This window comes from Megalobrama amblycephala, linkage group LG5 (assembly GCF_018812025.1).
Source record: "Megalobrama amblycephala isolate DHTTF-2021 linkage group LG5, ASM1881202v1, whole genome shotgun sequence".
In the NCBI taxonomy this organism is placed as follows: Eukaryota; Metazoa; Chordata; class Actinopteri; order Cypriniformes; family Xenocyprididae; genus Megalobrama; species Megalobrama amblycephala.
This window is the reverse complement of record NC_063048.1, coordinates 34,744,235-34,764,899: the sequence shown is the minus strand read 5'-3', so window position 1 is coordinate 34,764,899 and position 20,665 is coordinate 34,744,235. Positions and strand designations below refer to the sequence as shown.

Here is a 20,665-nt window from a genome sequence, read left to right as displayed (position 1 = left end):
AACATTAAACCATCATTTCTGATTAAAAAACGGTCCAAGCTCCGATACTAGAGTAATTCGATTTTACAGCAGCACTTTCAGATCAGACACATGACTCACTGGAGTCTCACCTGAGTCTTGGCTCTCTCCTCCATCAGGGTAGCGGTGTTTGTTGTAATAAGTGTGGGGAGGTTTTGGTGGTGGCTCTCTCTCTGTCTCACAGCTCTCCGTGGAGTCTTCTGTTAATACGAATCCATGGTAAGTGTTAAGCAGAAGCACACACATTGGCACACATAAACGCACAGAAGTACTCAGGCTCTGTTTGTTCTCTCACCCTTTTCCTGTTTCGACTTTGTGGTGGAGACTTGTGTGTCAGATGTGTCGGCTGGCACAGACTCACACTGCTCTGTGCTTTCTTTACTTGCTTCAGTGTTAATTCTGTGTGGGGACAAACATGACAATCATGTAAGCATGTGAGAAAACCTCGTTGTCCGATAATCTAAAAAATGCTGGGTTAAAAACAACCCAAGTTGGGTTAAATACGGACAAACCCAGCAGGTTGGGTTAAAGGGCACCTATTATGCCCTCTTTCACAAGATGTAATATAAGTCTCTGGTCTGGTCAAGTTTCGGCTTAAAATACCCCACAAATTTGCCCCTATTTAGGGGTGAGCAAAAACATGCCTTTTACTATATTACTATATTGCTGGCTAAAAAAATAAATCCAAAATTGGTTGAAAAAAATGGCTGGGTGAAAACAACATTTTTTTCACCAGCATTTTCTAGAGTGCAATTCTTTCAGATATATTGATATAGTACACGTAAATGGATCAAAGACAAATAATATTAAAAATATAAATATATTTAAGTTCTTTGAAATGTACTTTGTTTTTACGTTGGTTTTGAAAAAACATGAAATCAAGACAAGTTTCAGTTTAATATCCAGCTAGTAAAAATGGATATATTTTCTTACACCTTGAACATATATGAGTGTACACTATGAAGAATTATTCACTTATAAAATAAATAATACATTTTCAGGTTGGATGTGGAATCATGTGACATGCAAAACCTGAAGTAACATTGCCTTGTCATAAAAAGGTCAAATTATTTTTAAGAGACTGTGCCCTTGACACAGTCATGGGAGTCTGCAAAGCTCCTTTCTATGATATATTTTTTTCAGCAATACTTTCAGATGGTTACATCACATTGAGTTTTACTTGGAGGACTTGTATATATATATATATATATATATATATATATATATTTAAAAATGAATGCTTCTGTTCAGCAAGAATGGATTAAATGGATCAAAAGTAACAGTAAAGATATTTATAATGTTACAAAAGTTTTGCATTTCACAAATTCTTTTCCTTTCAACATTCTATTCATCAAAGAATCCTGAAAAATATCAAAGTTTTCATACAAATATTAACCAGCACAACTGTTTTTAACAATGATATTAATAAGAAAGGTTTCTTGAGTACCAAATCAGCATATTAGAATGACTTCTGAAGGATCATGTGACACTGTAGACTGGAGTAATGATGCTCAAAATTCAGCTTTAACATCACATAAAATAATAAAATAATACAATCTCTGTTGTTGTTGTTTTTTTCCAAGATATTCATTCTATATTATGATATCAGGACTGTTGTATCATCTTGACATATTTATCTTTATGTCTCATTAAAATATCAAAATGAATTTCAATTAAAATAAGAAAATGGTTACCCAGGATTGTCTGAAGACATTGTTGGATTTGTGCAATTCTGAAGCTCCTTCAACCACTTTTGCTGTTCGTCTTGAGATGAGGCGGCAAACAGATACTGACTGCCATCACTCAACCTAAACCAGAGAGTGAAACAGATTATAGTTTTTTTTTTTTTATTCTGAAATGTGAGCAGATGTTCCTTTTTCACAGCAGGAGGCATAAATCATAACTCACATGAGTTTGAATGTGTGCTCCTTTCTTCTGTAGTAAGGATTGTTTTTACAAACTGCTCCAGCCAAGGTGATCGGTGGCCAACGTGTACAATTCTGTATTAAATGACATGGATTAAAGAGGAAAAATAATCAGAGTCCACAAAGTCCACCACAGAAACATCTCCTTTATTGATACAATGGCTCTTAATTGTTGTCATCATGTGGTGAACTCACTGATGTGGGGTTGTCTGCAGAAATAATTACCCTGTCTGTCTGGATATATAGTTAATTAATATTAAACAGCACTCTCTGAGTCCTTTTTTCTCTAGCGTGTCTAGCCAAATATATGTGTGTGTGTGTGTGTGTGTGAGACCATGTTGTGTGTGTGTAGAGCCATACCTCACTGGCGGCATCTTGGTCTTTAAACAGATTGAGTGTCTCCTCTTCCAGTAGTGCATAGACTGTTTCCCAGTGATCCAAGCCCTGATCCAAACCAACAGATCAATGTTACACCATTAAGTGCTCTTACAGAAACAAAACCACACTATAAACAAAGAAGTGGAGCTAAGGATGTCAGAGAGAGCTTTTTAATCAATATCACCATTGGTGTTGGTTGGAAAGCTTACTTTATTTCCACCTTGCTTCAGTTTAATCTCCAAGGTTCCCTCCATTTTGGCACGTCCTGCTCTGATCTATGAAGAGACACAAATTGCTGACCAAAAAGGTGGAAACTAAAACAAAAAGGACAAAAGAGTGTTTATTTACCTTGGTGGCAACAGTCGAGAGGGCTATTGGAGAACTAGTAGAAGAGGGTGCTTGAACTTCTTCTGGGTCTGATGGGGAAGATGGAGGAGATGACTGAGGGTTTTCTGGTGGGGTGGAAGGGGGAAGGTTTCTCTCCTTTGAGTTTTGGTTGTCGACCATTTCTGCATCTTTGGAGGGTGGCTCAGGGGGTTTTGATTCAGGAGGACCCCAAATCTCTTCATCAGGGGTTGATGGTTTCAGACGCCTAGGAGTGATCCTTGGTTTGGCAATGACAATGGGTTCGGTCTGTCTCGGTGTATCAACCTCATCTGCAGATGTGTTGTGGTCAGTCTTCTGGACATTGTGTATATAATGGGGTTTGTAAACAGCACTAGAAGCTTCTGAGGACTTGGGGTTGTCCAGAACAAAGGTGGACGGTTTGTCGGGGGACGTTATGATATCTCTATCGCTGCTGCTGCTGTTGCTCCTGAGGCCTGATGCTACTCGTGACACCACAGAGGAATCGGTTTTATCGCTGCTGTTTCTCCGCAGGACGGCAGACCTGGCTGTAGGGACTGTGAATGAATTATCGCTCTTATCACCGCTGTTCTTTAGGACAGGACTGGTCAGTGAGGGACGTGGGGGCAAAGCAGGACGCTCAGATCGCTTTAGTGATGATACATGAATGGGCTTGTCCCTGCTGCTGTCTGTATTGACACCTCTTTGAATTTCTTTTATCTTCTTTTCTCTCTGGGAGAGCAAAGAAAGAGCAGAGAAATCAAAAAGGGTGAATTGAAACTGATTAATGTGGATGTTTGCATCCTTTAAAAGGCATGAAACTGCTTTGGAAAATGGAAATATATTCAGAAAAACAAAAAGCTAGTATGAGTAACCTGTGTTCTTCTGGATTGAAGGGCATTAAATCTCTCGCTCTGGGCTTGAATCATGGCTTCCAGATCCTCTTGCTTCTTCATTAACTCCAAAACATCTGAAACTGAGTCCTGTCCACACATTCGATACAATTAGATTTCATGAAACTGTTAATGGCAGTATTATGTTTATAATTTGCCCAATTCCCAAAATTCATAAAAAAATACTTAAATCAGTAAACCATAAACTGCAGACAGCCTCACCCCATAGTCCTCTGCTCTGAGCGTGCTTTCATAGGTGTTGAGCCAGTGCTCAGCCTGCTCCAGCTCTCTCTGCAGCTGCTGCAGTTCAAGGTCTTCCTGATATTGAGCTCTCCTTTCAGCCCAGGCCTCCAGCACCCGCACCTCCAGCTCCTGCAGCTGCACAAGACGATCCTCCAGCTGCAAAGACAAAGATATAGAATGACATCAAGTATTTTTCTAAAGACTTATTTCCATCTGCTGTGACGTATAAAGTGCATTCATAAAAAGGTTCAAAAGGAACACTGTACATGTTGATCATGTTTTGTTTGTTAACTAAATGTTACTGAAACTTTTCTAAACCTACCTGAATTAAGTTTTTACAGCATCCCAAAATTTTAATTTAGACCTTAAAATTAAAAACTAACTTAAAAAAGTTTTAGTACTTCTATTTTAATTTAGTTTAATTTAGATGCTATTGCAACATTTCTAAAGTATTATTTTTACAGCTTTATTACAGCAATTATTACTACAACTTTATTTCAATTCATAAAAAAACTAAACAATAACAACACTGCACACTATGAAATATTTTAAATGAAATCTGTCCATTCTGACTGCCCAATATCTGCAGTCTAGCTCTTATTTTTACTAACATCATCTATTTCAGATTGCAAATTGTGGCAAAAATCAGGGCAAAAGTTGTGTAGAGTATTCCAGACTTCAGGTGTAAGTGCCGTACCTCGTGACTCATGAAGTTCCCCTCTTCCATCAGACGTCTCCCTTCGCTTTTAATCATTTCTGATTTGTCGAGTTGCCTGTCAATCTGTGTTCGGTACTCATTGTGTCTTTTAATCAGCTGCTCCAGGTCTTTAACCTCGCCTCCAACTCCATCCCCTGACACTAGGGACAATGTCTCCTTAAGCCAGCCCCTAACACAGTATCAACAACATCAATGTAAAACAGCAGAACAACACATGAAAAACAGCCAAAAAAGAAAAATATTGCATACATCAGCTCTCTCCATTCAGTCAGATATCTCTGAACGGCCTCTGCCTGTTGGAGCCTTTGTCTGCGCTGGTTGGCCTTCTCCAGCAGGCTGCTCCAGATCTCCTCCATTTCCTGCAGCCTCTCGTTCAAACTGTCCTTCACTCGAGGACACCTGCGGACCAGAGCTTTGCCTTCCTCTTTTCGACGAGACACGTCGTTTTCTATCACTGCAAGGTCCCTCTGATGAAACAAATGGTTGCACCATTAAAAATCCACCTGTGGTAAATGTTTAAATGTTTTGAATTAAACATCAGGCGAATGAATATTGGGTACCTCTAAGCCTTCATGTTGGCGAATGAGAGCTTGGACACTCAGCAGGTCGTTCTCCTGCTCCTCAGAGTCCAGAGCCACCTCTTTTTCATTCATCCAGCTCTTAAGCTCATCCAGGTCATGGTCAAACTGGTGAACCTCTCGAGCGGAATGCAGGTTCTGTCAAAAACATGCTATTGTTACTCTAAGAAGAAGCTCAATCTTTTACATCAGTCAAATAAAAACAGTGAGCAGAACCTTAGAAGAACTGCCATTGTTTATGTTTTTTAATATTACCTCTGCTCTTGCTTTCATAGCCTTGTTTAAATCCTCCCAGAGCTTCAGTAGATCTTTCTCTCTTTGCTGTGCCTCTGATGACTGCACTGTCTGCTTCAGCTTTTGGACAGTACTCAGCTTACTCTGGCCCAGAGTGCCGACCTCTTCTGCAAAATCCTCAAACTTCTTCTGCAGTGCCTAAAAAGAGCAATCAAGTTAATTATTTTGATGATTAAAATACTTCTTACAGTTACAAATGTTTTTTTTATTGTTTAAGTAACAATAGTAGACTTATAATACATGATCTATAAGAACAAATAATGTGCCATGTAGAAGGAAAATAAACAATATTTAACAGATATAGGTGAATATATAAAGATTACATCAATCTTAAAATTATATAGCGTGTTTTTGCTCTCTTGGCAAACTAGTTTTGAGGCATTCTTACCTCCACCCCTTCCAGATCTTGTCCAAAATCATCAGACTCCGCTATGGTCTTGCGAGAAAGGAGCCAGTTCTGTAGGTCTCTGGCTTCTCTCTCAAATACATAGAGATTGTACTGATTCTCCAACTCGGTGCGACGTTCAGCAGACAGCTGTAGTAGTGTCTCAAACTCACCCTGCATATCTTCAAGGCTCTTACTCACTAAATAGCTGCAAAAACACATTATAAAGTCAAAACATCATTATTTCAGATTTTCAAATTATACTACCGTTCAAAAGTTTGGGGTCAGTAAGATTTTTAAAGAAATTAATAATGTTATTTAGTGTTACAAAGGATTTCTAATTCAAATAAATGCTGTTCTTTTGAGGTTTCTATTAATTCCAGTCCTGAAAAAATGTTTCATGGTTTCCACAAAATATTAAGCAGCACAAGTGTTTTCAACGGCACAAAATCAGCATATTAGAATGATTTCTGAAGGATCATGTGACAATAGTAAACTATTATTGTTAATTTTAACATTATTTCACAATATTACAGTTTTGATTTTAAAGAGACTTCTATAAAAAACTTTTAAAAAATCTTACCAAGGCCAAACATTTGAACAGTAGTGTATGAGAACATGATATACTATATATTCTTCTGCTTTCATCAACAACAACAAAAAACGTTGCACTGTCATGTCTACTTGAATCAAAAATGTTGAGTAACATTCTGCTGACATCTCTGACCACAAAAGCCATTAGTTCAATTAATCAGTGCTCATATGACCTAATGACTGCACCTGTTAGGATGTTGGGACTTCTCTAGATCAGTGCCAGTTTTCAGGAGTGCCTCTACTTTTCCATGCTGGCTTTCCAACTCTAGGTCAACTGTGTCCAGTTTCCGGAGGAAAGCTTCAGTGGCCTCCTCACTCTTTCCATAGTCCCTAGACTCCAATACAGGCCTCTGTTCCTCCATCCATTGCTCCAGTTGGGAAACCTGTGTCATAATGGAGAGACATCAGACATCAGATTTTATATATATATACATACAGTATACATATATGAATCACATTACTTTATGAACTGGTAACACACCTCTGAGAGAAAGGTCTGGATTTTTAGTGCTTGTTGAAGCAGGCGATCTTTATTCGTTGACTCTTTCTTCAGAGTGTCAAAGTTCTTCTTTAACTCAGCAAGTCTTTCACTGATCTCACGTGATGCAAAGTGTCGTCCTCGCACCAGGTTCTGTCCTGCCTCCTGTACGGCCATTATTAGAGGGGTTCGGTTCTCAATTTCCTGCATCATAACCTGTAAGCGAAGGTATTAGCATATCAGTAATGGCTCTTTATGCTTGCTGAGAAGTCCTGTAAAAAAAGCAGAGCAAAAAGCCAGGACTACAGTCCAGCAAAGTTTAGAAGCACATGTTAAACGTGCATAAGTATAAGTTACAGATTTCTGGACCGGACTAACCAGATGTTTTTTGACTATGGTTTGTATGCTCTGCAGGGATGTGCCCCAATCTTTCATGACTGTGGCCTGCAGCTTGTCCTGAATCCACAGCAGCTCATCCTCTAAGTCCCTGTAGAACTGGAACAGCAGCTGCCATGACTCCAGAGTTTCCCTGCGGGCCTGCAGCGGATCAGCCAGGCCATTATACCTGAGAGAAATGATTAAATGTCAGTGTTTTTCACTTGGTCTGTCAATCAAATGAAGTAAAACATAATACCACACATGCTATTGGATTACATGTAGTATGACACAGCAGTCATGTGGTGTGTTATGTTTTAAATAATTTTACTGACATTTCAAAGCTCATTAATAGTGACCACATTAATGTTTAATCTTCAATCAATATTTCTTGCTTGTGAATAAAAGATTATCTTTAGTTTTTGCCCATCACAGGATTTGGACCATGGACCATTGGACCACTACTTTCAAACTATCTACTATCTACGGCACCTAAACTTTTTCCACAGTAAGATGAGCTGTTTTTCTGTGAACATTGGGGTGTGAACATAAACATACCTCTTGACCACCTCCCAAACCCTCTGCTGTATATTTTCTGCAAGGAAGTTGCCTTGAGAGCTGAAGTCTTTGGCTGTGTCCACCAGCCCCTGGACCTTCTCCATGTGTGCATCTACCATTTCTTCCAGACCCTGCAGGGCCTTAAGCAGCCTACCAACTGAGGCAAGGTCACCTCCGTAGTCCTCATTCGCCACTTCTACCTCCACTAATCCAAGCCACTCCTCAATGTCATCCAAAGAGCGCTGAAACTGCAACGCCTAGAGGAAAACCAAGAAAAGGCAAACAAAAACCCCATATCCAAGATGATATTTCAGACCAGAGTCAGTAAATCTGAAAGTCATGAGAGTATGCTGGCGTATCTAATATTTATTGTCAGAGAACAATGTGTTTTCGCACAAGTTTTAGCATGCTGTACCTGATATGCTTGCTGTAGACGTGACTTCTTCTGTTTGCAGTTGCTTAAAAGCTGGTCCCAGCTGTCATCGACATCCTTTATTCGTGGTTTTATCTTGCTTTTAGCAGGATGACTGGATACTAGCATGTTTTCACCCTCCTGAGGAAACATTTCCTCTTTTAGGCTAAATGCTGCTGATGCTTTTTTAAGTCTGAATTTCATACAAATAGAGAAAGATTAAGATATATTTAGACATTATTTTAAGAGTCCAATGTCATACTTTCATGAGGGTCTGCACTCTGTTGCGGTTAGCCAGAATCTCTGCCTCAAAGCTCTGGTGTTTTAGTAGCTTTGCTTGTAGGTTGATAGGATCTCTCCAGCTCTCATCAACAGCCACAGAGTTCTTCTCATTCAACCATGAGGAAACCTTTACAAATGAGAATTTAACTTAGTAAAAAATATACAGATGTGTAAAATAGATCAGACTACATAGATGTCATTGCTCTTTTTTTTTCTTCACGCACCTCATAGCTTCCTTCCAGGAATTTCTGCAGCTGTAGAGATTCTTCCAAAGCTTTTCGTCTGGCTTTGCTCATTTCCAGTAATTTGTCCTTCCTGTAAAAAAAGGAATTTTACCTAAACAGTACTTTATAATGTTTTTGATCTTCAAACCCTTCTGTAAAAAGAAGTGCACTTTAATGTACTGAATGTGCACTTGTAGAGTTCTTAAAATCTTAAAAGTATATTTGTCATGCAGGTAATATTATATTAGTAAAATAAAAGGTCACTTTGTAATAATGTTATAAAAAGGCACATTGTAATAATGTCAAATTAAAGGTTTTACTTTAAAATAAACTTTTAATAATCATTTGCCATGCTTTAATATACTTATTTTAATGTGTTGACTAACATAATAAAGCACATGTTATGTACTTGATTCAAATTTTAATTATAGTCTTATTTAATATTACATTTAAAGTTGATATATTTTTAATTTTTAAGTTTCATTTAAGTACATTTAATTTTTTTTAAATTACTTACATGTATTGTTAAATGTGTAATTACAAATATATTTAAATACACAGTTTACCATAAATGCTTGTCAGTACATTTTGCAGTACACTTTAACCATATTTCGAAGACAACATAGTTATTATGAAATTACAAATAAAGCTGTACTTATATCCTTCATAATTGGGTCAAAAGGCACTCTGAAATTCAGCTAATTGCATTTAATATAAATGAACTATAATATAATAACAATATAAATGAACTATTATACATTTTTTATTTAATTGCAATTAACATGCAGTTAAGTGTCCGTAAAAATTACATTCAGTTAGCACTTAAGTACATGCTTTTAAATATTATTTCTGTAATTAGTACTCTTTTAAAAAGTGTGCTAAAGTGTAATTCTTTTTTACAAGGCAGGTGAGTTTTCTTTGTTTGCTGCATACCTGAGCAGAATAGCTTTAGTCTTCTTCTTGATGTTGTCAGAGTCATAGTGCAGTGCCTGTATGAGCTGTTGAGCATATCTGTCAACCTCTGCCACCTGCTCCATCTGAGCTTCTAGAGAGTTCTCAAACAGAGCGTGCTTCCTCTGCAGAGCCTCCACCTCTGATAATGAACCCTACAATAACAGTGTGAAACATCTTTCAGCATCCATTTCCAAAGTTACAGAGGATAAAACAACCAAGGGCGTTTTGTTTTCTTATAAGGTGAAATGTTACTCTGCCTTTAATGGGGTCCAAGAAATGAACCTCTTACCCCAAGATCTTCATTGATCAAGAAAGCCTCCCTGTTACTCATCCAGCTCTCAGTCTGGTCAGTATAGCCCAGGAATATCTGCAACCAATCAATATCTCATTATGCTCCACATAATACCTCACAAATACTCTGGAATAAACAGAACCTTAATGAAGCAAAACGACCTGCTGTTATCTTAATCACCTGGAGCTTCAGTGCTTGATCCAGAGTTTTCTTTCGGTCTTCCCAAGCCTGAGCAAGCTTTGTTTTGGCATCCTCCAGCTTATGTAGAGCTTCTTTAATCTCCGCTGAATCGCTGTGTCCAGACTTCACAAGATTCTGTCCAAAACTCTTAACTGAATCTATACGCTCACTGCGGGCATCAATCTCAGCCTGCAATTGTTAAATGTTGTCTGGTATCATCCAACAGTACAATGTACTATGACAAATCACTTGAGATGTTACTCATTTTTAAGTTGCTTTGGATCAAAGCATCTGATAATTGGATAAAAGTACATTTAGCTTTGTATAAAGATAAGAACACACAAAACAAGAACAATAATCTGCCATTTTTAAATACCTTCCAGTTCTGGTGCTCTAGTATGAAACTCTCAGCTTCAGTCTTATTCTTAGGCAGGCCTTTCTTTGCCATCTCATTGCTTTGCTTCAGGTTCCAGTCCAACAGGAGGCGCTGGTTAGCTTTAAACAGTTGCAGCTGATGAGACTCCTGCAACCGCTCCTTCCTACACAACAACAAAGTGTATTCTTTCTCATTTAATGTATATTTTATATTAATTTTTTACCATATTATTTAAATGTCACATTATTGTTATTTTTTATAAACTAAGAATATAGCAACTAATGGCAGCATACCTTCGTTTGATTTCCTTGTCCAGCTTCACTAAAGCAATGTTGACCTCTTCCTGCTTCTTACTAAGTTTGTCAGACAGATCACAGTGTCTCCTCAACCGATCTTTAGTGTCCTTCTCCAGGGCCTGGTTTTACAAATTAGAGCAATTGTGTTCTTTGTAACCCTTCTTTTAAGCAGACTAGCTTTAGTGATTTACACAAACCCTCGCACTACAGCATATAATGCACCATGAATGGTTTATTTAAAGGCTTTTGTACTTACAGCAGTTACTTCATTGGAAGGTGCTGAGAGTTTTTCTATAAAGCCTTTAACCACAAAGCCAGCACACACAATAGATATTGTATAGGACGTGCTACCCACAGTGCACTGATTAATATGGATGAATGTGTTCTTTGTATTACAGCTGTCCAGTCTACTCACAGCTCCTCTCTCCTGGATGACTCTGGCCTCCCTCTCCATCTCCTCGTGTCTGCGAATGAGGTTTTCCACACTCTCCACATCCACTCCACAGCCCTGACCCTGAAGCAGTAGCATCTGTGGCCCAATAATTATTAAATTAAATTAAGAATATTTCCTTAAATATATTCAAAAAATATTGTTATATTGTAAAATTAAATATAAAATAATTTAAATAACATTTATGCACAGTACAGTCCAAAAGTTTCGTCTGCTCACCAAGGCTACATTTATTTAATTAAAAATACAGTAAAAAACAGTAATATTGTGAAATATTATTACAATTTAAAATAACTGTGTACTATTTAAATATATTTGACAAAGTAATTTATTCCTGTGATGCAAAGCTGAATTTTCAGCATCGTTACTCCAGTCTTCAGTGTCACATGATCCTTCAGAAATCATTCTAATATGCTGATTTGCTGCTCAATAAACATTTATGATTATTTTCAATGTTGAAAACAGTTGTGTACTTTTTTTTTCAGGATTCCTTGATGAATAGAAAGTTTCAGCATTTATCTGAAATACAAAGCTTCTGTAGCATTATACACTACCGTTCAAAAGTTTGGGGTCAGTAAGAATTTTTATTTTTATTTTTTTGAAGAGAAATTAAAGAAATGAATACTTTTATTCAGCAAGGATGCATTAAATCAATCAAAAGTGGCAGTAAAGACATTTATAATGTTACAAAAGATTAGATTTCAGATAAACACTGTTCTTTTGAACTTTCTATTCATCAAATAATCCTGAAAAAAAATATTGTACACAAATAGTTTGTACAATTGTACACATTAAATGTTTCTTGAGCAGCAGATCAGCATATTAGAATGATTTCTGAAGGATCATGTGACACTGAAGACTGGAGTAATGATGCTGAAAATTCAGCTTTGCCATCACAGGAATAAATTACTTTGTGAAATATATTCAAATAGAAAACAGTTATTTTAAATTGTAATAATATTTCACAATATTACTGTTTTTTTACTGTATTTTTAATTAAATAAATGTAGCCTTGGTGAGCAGACGAAACTTCTTTTAAAAACATTAAAAATCTTAGTAGTTCCAAACTTTTGGACTGTACTGTATATTCATCAAAATGAAAGAACTGAAGACATTTAAGCAGCTACAATCTTGCTGATATGATAAATTGAGTATTATATTGGGTTCCCAGCCAAAGTTGAGTTCAGATTCAAATACATATAATTTGACAGCTATACAGTCTCTCTCTCACGCACTTTCTCTCCAGCTCTGTCCCGGACTTCCTCTAGCTCTCGAATCAAGGCGTGGACTTCTAGCGCTGCCTCTAGCTTCCTCTTATAGCTGCTCAGGTTTCCATGGAAATTACTCCATCTGTTGGGAAGGTGACAAGAAAGTCAAAACAAACAACAATATGCAAGATATAACAGAAGACAAGTGTATTTTATTAAACGAACATGATCTCAGTTGAAATATAGGAGGCTGTACCGTTCATTGAGCTGCTGCCTACGCTTTCTCACAGTCGCCAACTCATCACTGTTCTGTCTCTCTAGCCGGGCTGCCAGAGTGTTGATTGTCTTGATGTGAGCATCATCAACAGTCACGTCCTGAAAATGATGAAAACTACTTAGTGAAAGAATGTTACTGCACAAAGCAATAAGCTGCCAATATAATATATACAAAGCCTACGGTATGTAATTATCATACGGAGTAAACGGAGTAGTTGATGTGTTTTTCTTTAAGTTAACATTTGCTAAATCAAGCAGAACACCAGACTTACTCCAGAACCTGAGCCTCTGAATTCACTGAGCTTCTTGAGCAGTTGCTGACCATGTTCATAATCCTCTCCAACATCACCAACATTTATCATCACCTCCTGCATCAAAGAAACTGAGGTCAGTGAAACCAAAAATTAACAAGTACTGTGTATATCAACACATGTTTTCAGCTATTTGTTATGGAATGGCCTCATTTGTTCACCTTTTGCCTAATCCAAACTTCAACCTGTTCCACTTTCTGCAGGAACTCAAGAAAATCACGGTTATCCTCAAGAACTTTTCCACGGGCGGCAACTGCTTGCTTCAGAGCCTCCCAATGAGAGATCAGCGCAGAAATGGTCTGCTGTATCTCCTTTGATTTCAGATGCCGCATGGTCACCAGTTCATTTCCAGCCTTGTGACAAATATGTGACAAACTATGTTAAATATACGTATGAAGAATAAATAAATATAGGATTATCTCTTACCGACTACTGAACCACCTTGTGACTTTGGTACAGCGACTCACCTGCTGGACAGATTCAATGATATTTCCATGGGCCAGAATCTCTGCTTCAAACACCTGATGCTTCTGCAGTATCTTCATTTTAGTCTGAAGGTTGCTCATGTCCATTTTGGAGTCTTCTTGTATCTTATTCATACGGTCTGTGATCCATTCCTCTGCCTAGAAAACAAATAAATATCATAAACCAACCAATTAAATTGTTTGTTTGTTTCTATCAGTTTAAGGTCACTTGGAAATGAGAAGTACCTCTGACACATCTCGGTTGAAAATACAGAGAAGCTTCGAAATCTCAAGATCCTCACTGCGTTTTTCAGACAGATCTTTGATGCGTTCCCTCCTCTCCTGAAGAGCTTTCAGTTTGTTCTTAATGTTGGTGCTTTTTTCTCGATTCAAACCTTCTGTCCTTAAACGCTCCGCTGACTCCTGAAGAGCCACCATCTACACAACGTGATAAGACATTCTTTCAGCTATTCTTAGTCTGAAAATGTCACTTTGTTTTAAACGCTTCAGACCATACAATAGGCTGAAGAAAGAAGACCAACCCACCTTGTCTTCCTGAGAATTAAGAAGCTTTTCAAAGGCTTCGTGGCGTTTAATCAAACTTTCTACATCATCCACTGTCGTTCCCAAATCACTGTTCTTCAACTGGATCTGCAAAGAAACAGATGTTGTTAGCTTTAAAAAAATATGAATGTCTAACTACAAACTTGATTCTGAAATGAATTTGTGAACTATCTAATACTATATGTGTAACCCCTGACCCAGGTCCTATTCACCCCACTCTGCGTGGGCGTTGGACGCTCTAATGAGGAGGCTAAAGGCTACAACCTCTAGCGTCAGTCGCTAGAGTATCTCTTGAGATTAGAGGAGTGAGGTTTACTCGCACAGCAACTACTAGCTGGCCTCCGTTACATATGGATAATTATTTAAGAGGTCACCATGTTCAAATGTAAATGAAAGTAATTCCTGCTAGTTTACAGGAGCACTAACCTCTTGAGAGTTAGTGATTTTTTCCATGTGCTCAGTGTCTCTATAAAACACCTGCTCCAGATATGTGTTCTCCAGCCATTTCTGCTTGGACTGCCAGTTATCAGAAAGTGTCTCTTTCTCTTCTTGCAGAGCTTTCAGTTTCTCTTGGATCTGATGGCCACACAGAATGTTTAAACATGTAATTGGTATGTATTCAGTGCTTATATGTCGATTGATAATGATAAATAATATTACAGTTTGCAATGTTGTGGTATAAACCAGACAAATTTGAGTTTCTCACTTCTCTACCATCAGGTACGTCATGCTCCAGTTGGTCCTGGCCCATGGATATGGCCTGAGCATACGTCTCCTCATGTGCCACAATCTCAGCCCAGAGCTGCTGATGCTGCAACAACTGCAGATCACAGGTGGCAACGTCTCTAATGGACTCCTCTGCCTTCATCCCACTCAGCACCTGGGAGCACCAGAGGGAGTAGTCCTGTGCCTGAGGAAGAAGGCAATATGAAATGGTTATAAATTAGTTTTCAAACAATATTTTCTAATTTTACACCAAATCAAACCTTGGGAGTTTAAAATCTTCTTTAAAAATTGTATTATGAGTGTAGGCTACCGTATTGAGGAACATGTAGCGGTCCTTAGCTGACTGCAGCTCCTCCTCCCTCTGCTCCATGTGCATACGGAGATTTTCCCAGCTCTCCACCACCTCCTGCTGCAGCTTCTGCAACACCACCTTCAGCTCAGGAGAGCACATATCCAGAATGGCGTCAGTTCCATCCAACAGCTCCTGAAGCTGTAGAAAAATCACAAAATGTAAACACTGAAACCAAGAAAGAGATTTATGTGAGCATTTGTAAATTGTTTATTTATTTGTTTGCTAATTATTTCATCCATTCTTTCTACTTATACATTTTTTAAGTTGTAGCTACATTTTCACAGAACATCTCATATTCCTTTTCAGAATGAAACTGAAGGCGACCAATCAGACGGCAGCGCGGGTAAAGCTACTAGGTGCGAATTCGTCGTTTGTAGCATTTGAGTATTTTGAACGAAGGAGAGATCAAGAAAGTCACAGAGTCAGGTAATTCATAAATTCTTGCAACAGCACACACCCTCTCCACCAAGACAGCACCTTAGATGTATAGGCTACAGATGACAGAAAACGTCGTTGACAAAAATGTCTAAGACACAACTTCAACCAGCAACATAAATAAAAATCCATCATTTAACAGCACAAAACCAGGTAAGTGGGTTCAAAAGTGAGTACAAAAGCATCCACACAGCCCACTAGGTGTCAGTATAGTGTTACTCCAAGATGATGGCATTTCAGCAGTGTTATTACTGAGCACACCTGTAATGAATGCTCTCTCTATACCTGTTGCTCTGTTCCAGCCAGCTCATGTACAAGAGCTTCATGTTTCCGTAGCTGTGACAGCACCCCCTTCAGATCTTTGGCTATGTCATCAGGAACGCTTTTGTACCTCTCCTGGTACAAGAAAAGCACAAGGGCAGATTTGTTTATTGTATTATTCAGCAGCATGACTTTATTGTACAGCTGGACCAGTTACCTTTATCTGTCCTAGCGCATCAGTCAGGTCTTTGTAGAATTTGTGACATTCCTCAGATTTACGTAGTTTTTCTATACGATCTTTGGATAAGTTCTGCAGCTCTTCCCATGATTCTCTGTCATTCATACAATAGACTTCATGTAAGTATGAACTATACACATGTAAGTAATTATATACACAGGTCTGACACATCAGATACAAAAGTAATTTTATTTGACACAAATGTGAAATTACTGTATTTGTTTATAATATTTTGTTTATATATGTTTTTCCTGATCACATGCCATTACCTTAGTAGACTCTGTGTTTCTCGGATGAAGCTGCTCTCAGGGTGATTAGATTTGATGAGTTTGTCAGCCAACTCTTCACAGGTGTGCATCCTCTCCAGTCCCACCTCCAGCTGCTTTAAGAATACCTCAAATCTCCCACGCAGTTGCTATCATGAAACAAGAGGTGCTTAGACAGATCCTGATCACAGACAACATGCATAACTGTTTATCTGATCCTCAAGATACAGGATTCGATTTATGAATCATACTGAAATTTGAAAAATTTTAATAGTTTTTAAATAGTAAAATAAGGTTTCAAATATTTTGATGGCAAGGTCCCAGAAAATATGATAATTGCTAGGGGCAAATAATAAGTGTGAAATAATAAATAATAAGATTAAAGACTTTACTTTATTTTGTCACTGTACTAAAGCTAAAGAAATGTGTGTCTTTTTATACCCACTATTGGATTAATATTAATTGAAACGGTACTATCAAATTCAGAAAATGTGTTAATATATTTTTGTATTAATATCTTAATTAAACATTAAAAATGACATCCCTAAAATACCTTTTGCAAAATCTTGATTTTTCTCTAAAAATTCTTGGACCTTAACCAATTAAAATACAGTGCTAAGTAGTTTAAAGGTAAATATGCAAGACAGTGACAAATCTTTGGACAGGTGGTCTGCCACAGATAGTTAGTCTCACCAGTGCATTTTCATAATCACTCCCAAAGTCATTAGAAGTGGCAATCTGTTTCTGCTGAGCGATCCATTCCTCCAATTCAGCAGACTCACGTTTAAATTCATGTAGGTTTAGGGTCTCTCTAAGCCTCTGCTCTCTGTTATAAAGAGACATGTTTGTTTTAACACTGCAAAGAAACATGACGGTGTGTACTTCTGTTAGTTGTCCTGATTTATCTACTGATTGTTGTTTTACCTGACTGTCGCTGAGTGTTGAACCTCACTAAGCTTAGATTTAATGTGGTTGTAGGGCTTGTTCAACTCCTCTAAACCCCACACACGTACAGCCTGCTTAACGTTGGACTTGAGTTCATCTACTTGAGCAGCAAGTACCTCAATCTGCCCCTCCACACCCTGGAAAAACCAAACCAGTATGTGTTAACATGTTAAAACCTTAAGCTATTGCATTAGTACAAGCTAAACATTACTCACCTCATGCTGCTTTATTAGACTCTGAGTAGCTAATTCAGTCTTGCCATAATCAGTGCTGACCAAAGCTGATGTTTCTGACAGAAGCGTTTCCAGCTCATTGCAGTCCAGCAAAAGCTGTCCATCAAAAAAAAAAAAATGTTGACACTAATGGCTTGAATAATTACTGGACCAAAAAATCTGCAAACACTCCTACACTTTTACCTGCTCCCGTGTAACTGCCTTGTTAAGTTCGCTGGACCGTTTCTCACATGACTCCCCTAACTCCTCCCACTCTGCAATCAGTTGCTCGCACCTTTGCTGCACTTCCTGACCATTCCACTGATTGGACTGGGCCATGGCTTGTCCTCTGTCCAGTATTCGTTGCAGGTACTTGCTGTGGGCATTTACCTCTGCCTGCAGGTCCTAGAGGGGGTTTTGAAATATTTAACAGTTATAATGAATACAGCTTTACTCTGAAACGTTACAAAGAAATGTACAGTCCTTTCTTTAAGTTAATAAATAGAAGCATACATAGCAATATAAAAGCTGTAAATCACACCCCTATTGGGAATCTACATTGTATTTTTGAATAGGTAATTTCATCCCCAGCAATATTCCTACACTCATATCTAATCATACCTTGTGTTTCTGAAGCAGGCTAACTGCCCCAGCCAGAGATCTTTCATAGTTTGTCATATCAGCTACAGGGTGATGCTCTGATATCCAGTTTAGCTCTAGGTCTACATCATGGTAAAAGCTATACAGAGCCACATCTGCCTCTAACTGGCTTCGGCGATGATCCAAAGGTTTCTGCAAAGACTTAAATCTGGCAAATAAAACAGAGGTAAAGGCTTCTTAAAACATGCAGAGAAAGCAACTCCTTACTGTTTTGTATTAACTGACCCTGCATGTACCTATAATTTATCATCAATTTATTAGCTATTGTTTCCTTAAAACAAGACTTTCATTACATTTTTGAGGAAAAATGAGTACTAACAGTTTCAGATAAGTGTCAGTCTCCCTGAGAATGCGCTGAGAGTCAAAATGGTTGGTGGCCAGGTGTTTGGCACGGGTGATAATGGAGTTGATTTTTTCTGCAAGTTCTTGAGCTTCCTCCTCCAGCTGCTTGTGCTCCTTTAGGAGCTGTCTGCTTGAGCGAAGGTCATGGCCCCTGATTGCATTCTGTAGCATTCTCTCAATTGCCTCAATCTTCAGTTTTGCATCCTGGAAATAAACAAAATAAACTTTAAAATATAGAAATGAGAGCATTTTTTTAACCCATTTAATTTAATGACCCAAAAGAAAAGATTTAAGAATTTGTTCTGCTTATACATTTCAAGGATAAGTTTATAAAGTACCTGAAGCAACTCCATGAGTTGCTCCTGCTGGCCAGCCTGTCGTAGTTTGTCCCCTCTTTCTGCCATCTTCCTCTGGAGTTCAGTCCACCTTTGGCGTACTTCTCGAGTCTTTTTCTGGATGCTTTGGCTGTTATAGTGATTCTCTGCCAACATATCCTCTCCAGTCTAACCAAATAAAATCCAATCATCAAAAATGTACAAAATCTTGGCAAAAAAACTTGGGTTGCTTGAAGAATAGGAAACAGTACTTCTGATGTGGTACTGTACCTCAGTCAGTCTGTCTATGCGGACTTGATTAGCCTTCATCTCTTTTTCTGCCGCCTCATGTTTTTTGAGCTTGCGAAGGATGTTGGTTGGATCTCTGTATGATTCGTCCTCAGCAATCTCAAACTTCTCCTCCATCCACAGCAGCATTTCCTCTGCATCTCTTAAAAATTCCTATACAAGGGAAAGTATTTTAAAGCACTATAGTTTTTTAGTTTTATAGTCTGATAGCTACTAAATCATTTTCATTATTTATAAATTATGCTGTTACATTCCAAAACATAAACTGAAGGTCTACCTGGTATTTGTTTGAGGCAAGTAACTCAAGCCTCCTTAATTTACAACTCTCTTTCAGACTCTTAAATCGATCTTGAATGACCTTTGATCGCTGTTGAATTCTGGAAAGGAGGAATATGCCAGTCTTAACAAGATAATAGGTAATAGCACTATAAACAAGCTATTATTCACTAATACATTTAATTACAATAGGCCTATGTAAAAACAAATAATAGGCTATACTTACTCTTTGGCAGCAAAGTTACGCTTACTGATGAGCTCCATGCTCTTGTCTTGAAAGAGGTTGATGGATCGCTCTAAAGCCACAAGCAAAGCCTCAACCTCTTCTTGTCGGCCCAGTAAACTGTGAACGCTGTCAACTGAGTCCTGTGCAGAAATGGTGCATTAAATCTTTACAAATGTGTAACTCTTCCTTTGACAAAAAAAATGTGCTTAAGAGACATGAAATGAATGAATTTATTCAACGAGTAAATTAAAATAAAAAGAAATTAAATTTAACCGTATCATAAATTTCATTTACCCCTAAGTCTCTGACTTTCAGTCTGGCCTCATGACCAGAAATGGTGGCCTCTATGCGATCTGCTTCCTTATTCAGCCTTTGAAACTCCAGTCCTTGCTCAAGCCTTCTGTTGCGACTAGACCACAGTTTGTCCAGCTGGCTCCACTCCTGATCCAACTTTGTGAGTGTCTGCTGAACATCTTTAGCTCCTTTCTCTCCAGATGCCACCTCCAGAGATTGACCCAGCTTCTCCATATCTTTTAATCTGAAATAATTTTACTGTCAAGCATAGTCACTAAGCAAGAATTGCAAAAGAAAGATCAAACACAACTAACTTTGCTCTCTGCAGGTCAATCTCTTGTTTCAGATCAAGGTTATCCTTCAGCAGGGCTTGAGCAGATGCTACATCAGATCCAGCCTCCTCTTCGAGAAGGTGTTCCTGTATTGCCTCAGCCCACATAAAAAGGTCTCTTGTCTCTTTCTGAAAGAGTTGCAAGCGTTGGGCTTCCTCAAGCATCTGTTGTCTCTGAACGGCTTGGGCCTTCAACTGCCGCAGCAGCTCTTCCAGAGCACGTACTTCTTCCATAATAGCGGCGCTCTCTGCTGGACTACAGTCCTTTTTCCTGTGGCAATAGCAATGGGACATACAGTTAACAGGCAAATCAATGAGGATTGATTTAGGTTCACTACTATATATAACATTCTCATAAGTTATTGCTGATGTTTACAAGATGTGCCAAGGTTAAAAATAAGAAATA

The 20,665-nt window shown here is 38.2% G+C and overlaps 1 protein-coding gene and 1 long non-coding RNA gene across 2 annotated transcripts in view; one reads left to right on the top strand and one right to left on the bottom strand.

The window, feature by feature from the left end:
* sptbn5 (spectrin, beta, non-erythrocytic 5) overlaps positions 1-20,665 on the bottom strand; it is a 49,788-nt gene that overhangs the window by 16,797 nt on the left and 12,326 nt on the right. The window contains exons 19-70 of the mRNA XM_048191982.1: positions 20,243-20,530; positions 19,929-20,172; positions 19,635-19,774; positions 19,410-19,509; positions 19,115-19,285; positions 18,848-19,012; positions 18,487-18,713; positions 18,129-18,315; positions 17,712-17,912; positions 17,511-17,624; positions 17,275-17,432; positions 17,044-17,176; positions 16,354-16,499; positions 16,064-16,178; positions 15,871-15,981; positions 15,109-15,288; positions 14,779-14,982; positions 14,499-14,648; positions 14,055-14,159; positions 13,755-13,946; positions 13,512-13,667; positions 13,206-13,397; positions 13,006-13,101; positions 12,714-12,832; positions 12,485-12,599; positions 11,214-11,327; positions 10,796-10,917; positions 10,503-10,665; positions 10,127-10,315; positions 9,944-10,021; positions 9,634-9,806; positions 8,701-8,791; positions 8,457-8,603; positions 8,198-8,335; positions 7,783-8,039; positions 7,228-7,414; positions 6,853-7,065; positions 6,558-6,754; positions 5,781-5,985; positions 5,354-5,530; positions 5,081-5,236; positions 4,770-4,987; positions 4,500-4,689; positions 3,782-3,958; positions 3,542-3,649; positions 2,670-3,398; positions 2,531-2,596; positions 2,304-2,387; positions 1,927-2,018; positions 1,713-1,826; positions 314-417; positions 111-218 (exon numbers count right to left, since the gene is read on the bottom strand). Coding sequence (XP_048047939.1) covers positions 111-218; positions 314-417; positions 1,713-1,826; positions 1,927-2,018; positions 2,304-2,387; positions 2,531-2,596; positions 2,670-3,398; positions 3,542-3,649; positions 3,782-3,958; positions 4,500-4,689; positions 4,770-4,987; positions 5,081-5,236; positions 5,354-5,530; positions 5,781-5,985; positions 6,558-6,754; positions 6,853-7,065; positions 7,228-7,414; positions 7,783-8,039; positions 8,198-8,335; positions 8,457-8,603; positions 8,701-8,791; positions 9,634-9,806; positions 9,944-10,021; positions 10,127-10,315; positions 10,503-10,665; positions 10,796-10,917; positions 11,214-11,327; positions 12,485-12,599; positions 12,714-12,832; positions 13,006-13,101; positions 13,206-13,397; positions 13,512-13,667; positions 13,755-13,946; positions 14,055-14,159; positions 14,499-14,648; positions 14,779-14,982; positions 15,109-15,288; positions 15,871-15,981; positions 16,064-16,178; positions 16,354-16,499; positions 17,044-17,176; positions 17,275-17,432; positions 17,511-17,624; positions 17,712-17,912; positions 18,129-18,315; positions 18,487-18,713; positions 18,848-19,012; positions 19,115-19,285; positions 19,410-19,509; positions 19,635-19,774; positions 19,929-20,172; positions 20,243-20,530 — 8,606 coding nt within the window. The remainder of the gene's footprint in view (positions 1-110; positions 219-313; positions 418-1,712; positions 1,827-1,926; positions 2,019-2,303; positions 2,388-2,530; positions 2,597-2,669; positions 3,399-3,541; positions 3,650-3,781; positions 3,959-4,499; positions 4,690-4,769; positions 4,988-5,080; positions 5,237-5,353; positions 5,531-5,780; positions 5,986-6,557; positions 6,755-6,852; positions 7,066-7,227; positions 7,415-7,782; positions 8,040-8,197; positions 8,336-8,456; positions 8,604-8,700; positions 8,792-9,633; positions 9,807-9,943; positions 10,022-10,126; positions 10,316-10,502; positions 10,666-10,795; positions 10,918-11,213; positions 11,328-12,484; positions 12,600-12,713; positions 12,833-13,005; positions 13,102-13,205; positions 13,398-13,511; positions 13,668-13,754; positions 13,947-14,054; positions 14,160-14,498; positions 14,649-14,778; positions 14,983-15,108; positions 15,289-15,870; positions 15,982-16,063; positions 16,179-16,353; positions 16,500-17,043; positions 17,177-17,274; positions 17,433-17,510; positions 17,625-17,711; positions 17,913-18,128; positions 18,316-18,486; positions 18,714-18,847; positions 19,013-19,114; positions 19,286-19,409; positions 19,510-19,634; positions 19,775-19,928; positions 20,173-20,242; positions 20,531-20,665) is intronic.
* On the top strand, positions 10,642-13,386 carry LOC125269170. The gene is made up of 6 exons (XR_007185045.1): positions 10,642-10,682; positions 11,197-11,273; positions 12,496-12,610; positions 12,779-12,915; positions 12,992-13,120; positions 13,248-13,386. It is a non-coding gene; the product is annotated as an uncharacterized LOC125269170 (long non-coding RNA).